The sequence below is a fragment of the Sinohyriopsis cumingii genome, chromosome 15 (genome assembly GCF_028554795.1).
Source record: "Sinohyriopsis cumingii isolate HCF-2022 chromosome 15, ASM2855479v2, whole genome shotgun sequence".
In the NCBI taxonomy this organism is placed as follows: Eukaryota; Metazoa; Mollusca; class Bivalvia; order Unionida; family Unionidae; genus Sinohyriopsis; species Sinohyriopsis cumingii.
Genome location: NC_142975.1, coordinates 122,724,003 through 122,734,109, shown reverse-complemented (window position 1 = coordinate 122,734,109; position 10,107 = coordinate 122,724,003). Strand labels below are relative to the sequence as shown.

Genomic DNA, 10,107 nt, shown 5'->3' with positions numbered 1-10,107 from the left:
GACGCGGGAGTTCGAACCCCTGCCGAATCATACCAAAGCCTTACAAAAATGGTACTAACAGCTGCCTCGCTAGACGCTTATCATTAAGAGGTTAGTGTTAGGACTGGTCGGTCTGGTCTCAGGATAATGTGACTGGATAGGACATCATGCTACTTGTCTGTGGCATGATACCTAAGTGCTAGACATCATTATAAACAGCCACACTGCAGCCATCACAGCGATATGATTGAAAACATGTTAAAGCTACGATAATAATCCAAATCACACACACACATACACTATACAAACGAATAATCATAGTTGCCATGTTTTGTTTTTCTGAAAGCATGTGGGTAATCGTTTGGATTCACAAAGAGCAGTAGTGAACAGGGAGAGATGGAAATAATCGGTTTTAAAGCCAACTGTGATGTCCCAACGACCTGTTGGGTTAAGGATTTGATGAGTAGTAGTAGTAGTAGTAGTAGCAGAAATAAATAAGAAAAATATAAGATACACTGGTAAAATAAAAGTTAAGAGAGCTAGTGCAATCACAATATTTGAATGATAGCGAACAAGAACTACTACAAACATACCGGTGCTATAAACATTTGTCAAGCCAATTAAATCTCTCAAACCGGTGTGCTATACACAGTTGTCATGTCAATTGCTACACTCAAACCTTTGTAATATACACAGTTGTCATGCCAATTACTACACCCAAACCGGTGTACTATACATAGATGTCATGCCAATTACTACACTCAAACCGGTGTACTATAGCAGCAGGGAGGGTGAACAGACCAATTTTGGAGCAAGTCTTCTTTGAAAACATCCCTAATCCAATCGACAGATCTCATAGTTTTCATATATTCGAGTTTTACATATTTTTTCTTTCATAATAGCTATAATAGCATGTACTCTGTCTTCGTCCTTGATATCGGCAATATCTTCAGGCGTAAATTTATCCATAATGTTAGTTCTAACTAATGGTTGTGGTTGAACTTCAGGTCGTTGTTGAGGAGGTTGCTGGGGTGGTGAAAGAAGGCCAGCAATATCAACAGGCAATGTTTCAAGACCTTTTTGAGCCGCCTCAGTTGCTGAGACAGCTTTTTGTTGGTTCGACAATTGGTTTAAATGACTGTTATGTACCCTCTGCAAACTCCACCTGAGACTCGTGACGTGCTTGTAATTTTTGTCTGACAGAATCACGGACTGGAATATACTTCTTAATTGCCTCTAGTCGCTCTCGAGCTACTCTCTAGCTGTGTGAGGTTCAATTATTGATATAATAATGATTTAATTACGCACACACTACAGTAGCAGAGAGAATGCTGACCAAAAATGAGTTTCCGAAAGGTAAACAAAACACACGTACAAATTTGAAAACACGAACGACAAAGATAAAGTAACAAAATGAGCTAACCCAATTAGAAAAAAAAATCTCGATAGGTTAGAGGCTTCGGGTTGACCATTATTGACCTTGTATTTTCATTTTTTTTCGTTTAAGTTTTATTTTCAAAGAAGACTTGCTCCAAAAACAATTGGTCTGTTCACCCTCCCTGCTGCTACAATACATAGTTGTCATACCAAATACTATTCTCATAGCGATGTATACTACATATATAGTTGTCATACCAAATACTATTCTCATAGCGATGTACTACATATATAGTTGTCATACCAAATACTATTCTCATAGCGATGTACTACATACATATTTCTCATTCCAAATACTATTCTCATAGCGGTGTACTACGTACATAGTTACCAAGCTAATTTTGCATAATACATTTTACTCTACACATCAGTTCCGTATGGACTATCTCAGATAAAATCAGCATTGAAGTTCTGATTGGTAGACGATCAAACGTATCGTGATAAATTATATAGTTCATATGTTTAATATAACACACAAAGGTAACACGGACGTTAATGCATTTTGTAATTTCGTACGGAAATCAGGGACACCCCACCCCACCCCAACCCCCATCCACAGCAAAGAAAATACCCTTAAATATGAGCGCAAAACAAACGTAGAGTAAATTTTATATACAGTTAGAAGCTTCAAATTATACCCTGAAAATCCTTCAAATGAAAAAGCTTTCAGGGGCGTCTCACCCAACAGTTTTGTCACAGACTCCTCGCGTACTTATTACATCCCTCCCCATTCCCACCAAAGATATTTTTGGATCCGTCACTGACTGTGTTATTTGATTGGACGCCTCACTTATGTTTAGTGAAATAAGCCCGCTATTTTTTCCATTATAGAATATTGGGGTGCAAGTAGGCTCTTGTTAGTTTCTCTCTCCACATACTCCGAGGTATCAGTTCTGTTATAGTTCATTAAATCTCTTGATGCGAGTACATTCTGTGATAGGAAAATCAGGAACACTGTAAACATTCAACTGTTTCTTATATAGCCCTGAATGCATTGTGCTGTCTGATTTTTTTTCAATTTCTCATTAATTTTTCTACATGTTGATTCTTGAATAAGAATATATTCAAATATGATCATGAACTATGGTTTTAGTCCTAAACTAAAGTTATTACATCGAGCCCTTGTCATGCTATTGGACTTGCGCTCATCCCTCACCAACACGTCACTCCGACATTGTGTACTACAGACAAGTGTGTTCCCGGTTCCGAAGCTTTCCCTCTGAACACCGTCGTCTGATAGAAACAGCTGGTGTAGATAATCCACATGACACTCAAGTCATCTGGCAACAAACAAGAAAATGGTATGTGTTCCGTTGTACCAGAACGATCTAAACCACTTTTAATTATATTTCCTTGGCATTCAAAATAGCTATGATTATCACCTTCTTGGAAAATTAAAAGCTGCATTACAATTTTTAAATTATTACTATAATCTTTAGAAACAATGGATAGCTCAACCTCAGACACAATATTGTTTATTCAATTGATATCACTGTGGTCAGCATCCTTACTGAGAGCATGCATTCGAATTCGGTACAGCTTTCAAACGAGCAAGAAAAAGTAGGACGGAAAGAAAGATAAGAATCACATAGTACAATCTCTCATTCGTAATCTTTCCAAAGACAAGACTTTCCAATGAGTCCATGTTTAAGTTTCATTTTGCCAAAGAGGGAAACTGCAGTGATGTTATTCACAAGAGTCCATGTTTAAGTCTCCGTTTGCCTACGTGGGAAACTGCAGTGATGTTATTCACATGAGTCCATGTTTAAGTCTCCGTTTGCCTACGTGGGAAACTGCAGTGATGTTATTCACATGAGTCCATGTTTAAGTCTCCGTTTGCCTACGTGGGAAACTGCAGTGATGTTATTCACAAGAGTCCATGTTTAAGTCTCCGTTTGCCTACGTGGGAAACTGCAGTGATGTTATTCACATGAGTCCATGTCTAAGTCTGATTTTGCCTTAGAGGGAAACTGCAGTGATGTTATTCACAAGAGTCCATGTTTAAGTCTCCGTTTTGCCTTAGAGGGAAACTGCAGTGATGTTATTCACAAGAGTCCATGTCTAAGTCTGATTTTGCCTTAGAGGGAAACTGCAGTGATGTTATTCACAAGAGTCCATGTCTAAGTCTGATTTTGCCTTAGAGGGAAACTGCAGTGATATTATTCACAAGAGTCCATGTCTAAGTCTGATTTTGCCTTAGAGGGAAACTGCAGTGATGTTATTCACAAGAGTCCATGTCTAAGTCTGATTTTGCCTTAGAGGGAAACTGCAGTGATGTTATTCACAAGAGTCCATGTCTAAGTCTGATTTTGCCTTAGAGGGAAACTGCAGTGATGTTATTCACAAGAGTCCATGTCTAAGTCTCCGTTTGCCTACGCGACAAACTGCATTGCAGTGATGGTACTCACTAATATTATTATTCATCCAGATATTTTGCGCGTGAGCATAGCCAATCACATATACCAGAGTACTAATGAGAAAAACAGACCCACAAATCAAACCTACAGGCTCTAATAGCTTGGTACGAAGAAGACAACAGTTGGGGGCGGATGCCATGAAACCACCCCTCAGCATCAAGTACGTGAAGAAAACAAATGTGTGCAAGATATTGTGTGCTTGTTAACTCTTATGATAATGGTGAATTTGAATAATGATAACAAACGGGGTGATAACTCTCCACGATCAATTAAATCGATACATTTAGGTTTGCACAGTTCTCTATGCTTCGAACAAACGCCCCTTGTGGATGCTCTTTTTATATCTACATTTTGATCTCAAGTAATAGGGGTTGATAAACGAGAACTCGGTCATTGCCGTAAACTCTCAGCTACAAAGGGAATTAGACTCCATTACGTTTGTGATCAACACAGATTACTTGTCGCAGGGTTTAGGCTGGTCAATTCTGCGAAGACTAGGGTTGAGTCATTACGCGATGGTGTATACAACTATGCTAATGGAACAATAAGTCAATAACATTGTAATGTACCATAATAGGAATATGATATTGTGAATTGTGGACAAGGTACAACGCTAAGAAAGAGATAGGTAATTTGGACACGGTGAACGCCGTGTTTTTCTGAATGTCAGGGCATAATTAACTCTGCGGTAGTTGAAAGTCAGCACATGTGATTTCCAATTTCATACGAGACGTGGCTTAGAATAACAATATAGTATGAGTACCATTCAGTTATAATTGAAAGATTCAACTTCAGTGTAGAAAGATGTGTTTGATATTTACTGGAGCGGTGTTGTTTGTAACTACAGTATGGGTGTGGGTGCTGAAGAACGAATCTATCATGACCCTAGCTTACGCCATGTTCATTCCGGGAGCTATAGCTCTCGTGACGTCAGCAATTCAGGGAGACCTATTCAGCTTCATTCTGCAGACTGTAGGAATTGGCAAGGTATTGATTTCATTTTGTTTTTAAGCTGGTTTGTTTTAACAGCTTCTTATTCTATATAGGCTGCATTCTATTTCTGTAAAATTGTTCCTTCTACAGTATTTACAGCAACAGAGAATTTTATATTTATAGCGATAGCTTCTTTTGGCGTATGTTTAGAGACAGGTTTTATTGATAAATTCCATGCGATAGATCATAATACTGTATCTATAGCGATAACTCTTATTAATGTATGAATAGCTATTTATCTTATTAATGTATTTATAGCGATAGCTGTTATAGCTATTTATAGCGATAGCTGTTATTGTTGTATTTAGAGCGATAGCTGTTATCACTGTATATATATATATATATATATATATATATATATATATATATATATATATATATATATATATATATATATATATATATATATATATAGCGAAAGCTGTTATTACTGTATTTATAGCGATAAGTCTTATTAATGTATTTATAGCGATAAATTAAATTAATTTATTAATAGCAATAGTAAGATTTTGGGTTAGTGGGATAGTGGAATTGTCGGATATCGTTGGATGGTGGGATAGTTGATTGGTTGGATGGTGGGCTAGTGGAAAGTTATATCATTGCATGTGTAGCAAAACTGATGTAGTTAGATACCAACTCATCAGCAGACTTGTCTTCCATTTCGAATATATTTCTTACAAGTAATCTCTCTCTCTCTCTCTCTCTCTCTCTCTCTCTCTCTCTCTCTCTCACACACACACACACACACACACACACACACATCGGCTTTTATTCAATAACCCATTTAATATTAAAGGCCTTTTGGATTACCTCACGCTTGTATAATAGTATATAATATAAATATCATTGTCACTTCTGGAATATCAAGACCAGTTGAACGTCATATTTTTAACCAGGTTGTTGACAGCATCGTCTTTTCGGCTGCCTCTGTAGTTATAGTCTGTTTACTGATTGGATGTTGTGTGACACTGACGCTGGGAATGGGATGGGCTTCGATAGGTAATATTTTCAACAGTAAAATTTAATTATTATAATAGTTACATATGCATGGGCCTTAAGTCTCTAACGTTATTGAATGGATAATGAAGAAACATTTGTCAGCATCGATAATACATTTCACGGACCAGACATTAAATATTAGTAACTGTGTAAACAAGCCTGGAAACTGCACAACTCGTGAATTTTAGTTTCAGCTTGAGACTGTGTTTCAACCAATTACAAATGAAGCTACGTTGCATGGTCGTTGGCTGATGGTGAAAACTTAAACTCGAAATCAGATTTGTACGATTACCAAGCCAGATTCAGTTGTACAAGGCTGGCTGTCTACAATGCAATGACTACTAAAAGCGTTTGTTTTCAAAGCTTAAAAATTTGCCTGGATTTCAAGATTGGTCTAATGAAAAACCTACAAGTCTTTGTAGCAAGAAAGCCCGACCAATCTTGTGCATGCATTTTACAAAGACATACAAACCTCAACCCATGATCAATGGGTCATACAGTAAATTATATTTTACTAAATTGCCATTCAACTTAAGACAAGCAACTACGAAATAAATTGAGAGATGATGATGACGATGATATTATCATCATATCTTATAATCTTAGTTCATATAATTTTAGTCAACGTCGTTGTCATCGCCATAGTTGTCGTTGTCGTTGTCATTATTCATCATCATCATCATCATCAGTTTCTCTTTTTGGTCTACTTGTAGCTGAGGGTCAGCAGAGTGATGTTAATGAACACAATAAGCATTTCCTGTGGGGATATATCCGTGCCGCTGGGGAGGAGCTCGGGTGGAGATGCTATTTATTGCCATGTCTCATGGCAAGGTACGAACTGCTTCTGGCCATCTCCATCGGGTATGAGCGCGAACAGCCTTGCGCTATTGTTAGAAAGCTTCTTCATTCGGAAATAGTTCTTGCCTTTCATAATACAACACCTGACGGTTCACACGCAACGTCTCAGACCTTTCTGCCAACAGAAAACCACTTCTAACTTAATAGTAGTCGTCATCGTCGTATTTGAGCTAGAAATTCACTTGACTGAAGCATGATTGCGTTCTCGTAAGACGCCATTTGTGAAGTCTGACACAATTGTCTGAACGAAACAGTATCTTCATTGTGACCTGTGACTTCAACAAATGTCAGATAGTATGCATACAGATTTATAACAAGCATCCATGATAGAACGCTGGATGACTATATGAACATAAAAAACAAATTTGTAACAAGCAACCATGGTCTGACGCTGAACTTAAAAGGTAATATAGACAAGTGTGATTTTTTTAGCCGCTGTAAATATGACCAAAATCTTTTATCGGAAGATATTTCATTTGTCGAGGAAACAGTTTGTTTGAACACGGTGCTTTGGAAGGAAGAAAGTTTTATAGGGAAATGAATTGATGGATTCCAGTGAAAATAAGAGAGGGGATATGTATTACTGTGTTTATGTGACGAGTTCTTGCAAATTTGACTTGCCCAAAAAAGTTTATAGTATATGCTTTAGATGTCAAGGGAGAAAATATATATATATATATATATATATATATATATATATATATATATATATATATATATATATATATATATATATATGACCAATTTTGAAAATGGGCATTTTGATTTAAGACAAGAAATGGGTTTTATATGTACCTTGAAAGAATATTAATCTCTTGTTATAAACTCAAATAATATTTATTAAAAAAACAAACTTTTAGCGACATTGTCTAATATTGCAGGTAAAATATGTGGGTTTCTTTCCAGCGGAATTGCTTGGGGTCTTTTCCATGTTCCAGTGATGATATTGCTGACGTACAAACTTAGACCACCACGGCCACACCTCACCGTCTTCATTCAGTGTCTCTATTGTATTATGGCGGCCTTCCCTCACAGATGGGTAGCGATCAAGTCAGGGTATGCAAAGTCTAAATAACCTAAAATTATTCCTTTCTTTTCTTAAAAGAAGGATTTGTACAGTTGTTCCTACTATATCAATATTATTATTTGTGTGATCAAAACTTTAGAATTTACATTTCCATCTTTTTATATAATTCTTTTTCTTGTACAGACAAGTTCAAAATTGATCATGTGCTAGCTTCTTTCTCTAGAACATGTGAAAGATAGCAAAAGATTTATTAATAAACCTAGATAATATTCTCATTCAAAAACTTGTTCACGTGCTCGCTTCTTGCATCATTGAGATGGTTTCCATTTTATAACTCTTTCTCTTGAATATTGCAAATGATATAGAAAGATTCCTTAATATGACCTCATAAGAACTCACAAATAGTAGCCAGAATTCAAAATTGTATGTAACTTTCTCCCTGACAGGGGAATCGCTTTATGCTATGATTGTTGCTCTTTTTTGAATTTTTCGTCGAATGTCAAACACATTCGAAATTTACTTAGTAAATTATATCACAAAACTGCTGTTTGTACTTTATAAAGTCTTATATGCTTTATAACGAATTCTCGTTATGGAAAGAAAGTCAAAAACGTATGATGTCATGTCATTGCTTTTCATCACTAGTTTTACTTTTTGCTCAAAGTGTATTGTTGGCGTTTAATGAGAATGTGAATGTGCATAGTTTTGGGAAGTTTAATACAGCTGGAATGCTTCCGTGTTTTATTTTTAAAGTTGGGAAGCTTTATACAGCTGGAATGCTTCAGTGTTTTATTTTTGAAGTTGGGAAGTTTAATACAGCTGGAATGCTTCCGTGTTTTACTTTTGAAGTTGGGATGTTTAATGCAGCTGGAATGCTTCCGTGTTTTATTTTTGAAGTTGGGATGTTTAATACAGCTGGAATGCTTCCGTGTTTTATTTTTGTAATAAAATATCTCTTACTGTTCTGTAAGCTATGCATGGCCTTGAAGAGTGTTTGATGTGTTCCCCTTTCTCAAGAACATAACATGTTCATGTCTCCGTCCGTTTCCTCTTTTGTAAAAAAACAATTTCGTCAGGTACTCACTGTGGGCTGCCACTATCATGCACGGTACGTGGAACCAGGTCAACCCTAGAATACTTGGCAGTATTTACACCCAGACCCCGGGGAAGATGGTGGGATCCCAGTGGGTCATTAACGGAGAAGGGTTGGCAGGATTCATCACCATCCTCCCTCTAGCGGCATTGTTAATTCTGGATCTAAAGAATAACTGGATATGAACCTTGAAGGTCTCATTGATGCTAGATGACTAGAGATAAAAGAGGGGGATACAACTTGAAATCATCGATGGCATTAACTTTATGTCGAACATTACCCGAGAAACATCTTTGAAACTACTGTTGAATTATGCCATGATTTATTGTACCATGACATGGTTGGTAAGTGGTGGTGAACCTGTTAACAATAACACGCTTTTAATAGTACTTCAATCATTAAAAGACTGGAGAAAGAAAATTTAACTATTGAAAGCTTTTTTGCCTAATGTTACTGTAATAAGGGATTTTTCTCTCGTAGATATCATTTTATTATTTACTCTCCTGTCCAAATATTGAATAGAAGTAAAATATATTGGCTTTGCATGGTAATCGACGCATGTCACTCAAACCCCAATACGTCCCCATCGATACAGACCACTAGCAAAGGCGTGTGCATGACGAGATTTGCTAGTGCAATGGCAGCTTTTGAGACTTTCATACTTAACATACACCATCTGTCCCACTTCCACTATATATCCTAAGAGTTCGAATAGTCATATCATAGTATGTCTTCAAACGTTTTTCATGAAATTTTCAAGCAAGTAACATACAAGTCAAGCAATAATTCAATTAAAAACAAACAAGGACAATGTGACGTTTAGTGTGCATGTGGTGATCTGCTTGTCTTTGATTAAAAATAATGCTTGTTTTGTGTAAAATAGTTGATGTAGCTTCACATATTTAAACTCCGCCGACTTTTTGTGAAATGGGTCGAAGTGTACATCTCGATGAGTCTGAATGGCTAGGTCAAGGAGTGTATAATTTGATGCGTGTGATTGGATGAGAAAGCCACAAATGTAAGCCGTTATCGGTACCATTAATTTTCGTAGAAGTATAACATTGTCAGATTTAGCACTATCTCCCTCTACGATAGAAAGAAAAAGCAACTTGTGTTACGAGTCTATAAGTAACAGAAAAGGTTGAAGACAGCAAGCTTTGTGAAGTTAAAGAAATAGTTTATTTCCCTAAAATGCTAAGAAGAAAGTAAGAAAAGGAATTTACGGTATTGGTATTAAGTCCAAAAATAATCCAAGAATTAAAAGACACATGTCATATCAATGAAAAGTTCTAAGTGAATCAAAG

The 10,107-nt window shown here is 36.5% G+C and overlaps 1 protein-coding gene across 2 annotated transcripts; it reads left to right on the top strand.

Annotated features, from left to right (window-relative positions):
- The first annotated feature begins 4,456 nt into the window (after positions 1-4,456).
- LOC149782642 (uncharacterized) lies at positions 4,457-9,223 on the top strand. 2 transcript variants are annotated; one of them, XM_089934901.1, is made up of 5 exons: positions 4,457-4,820; positions 5,723-5,825; positions 6,539-6,686; positions 7,590-7,739; positions 8,787-9,223. In XM_089934901.1, exons 1-5 carry the CDS (start codon positions 4,638-4,640, stop codon positions 8,986-8,988), a joined length of 786 nt encoding a protein of 261 aa, XP_089791027.1. In that variant the 5' UTR covers positions 4,457-4,637; the 3' UTR covers positions 8,989-9,223. The 2 variants fall into 2 exon arrangements, with proteins under 2 accessions (XP_089791027.1, XP_089791028.1); XM_089934902.1 differs by lacking the exon at positions 8,787-9,223 and having other exon boundaries at positions 6,539-6,656; positions 7,590-8,587.
- Positions 9,224-10,107: the final 884 nt, after the last annotated feature.

Bases quoted from the DNA above. Each gene is read 5' to 3' on its own strand.
- LOC149782642 (XM_089934901.1), top strand. From the start codon at position 4,638: ATGTGTTTGATATTTACTGGAGCGGTGTTGTTTGTAACTACAGTATGG. The intron at 5,826-6,538 runs GTAATATTTTCA...GTCTACTTGTAG, and splicing joins AATGGGATGGGCTTCGATAG to CTGAGGGTCAGCAGAGTGAT. The intron at 6,687-7,589 runs GTATGAGCGCGA...GTTTCTTTCCAG, and splicing joins CTTCTGGCCATCTCCATCGG to CGGAATTGCTTGGGGTCTTT.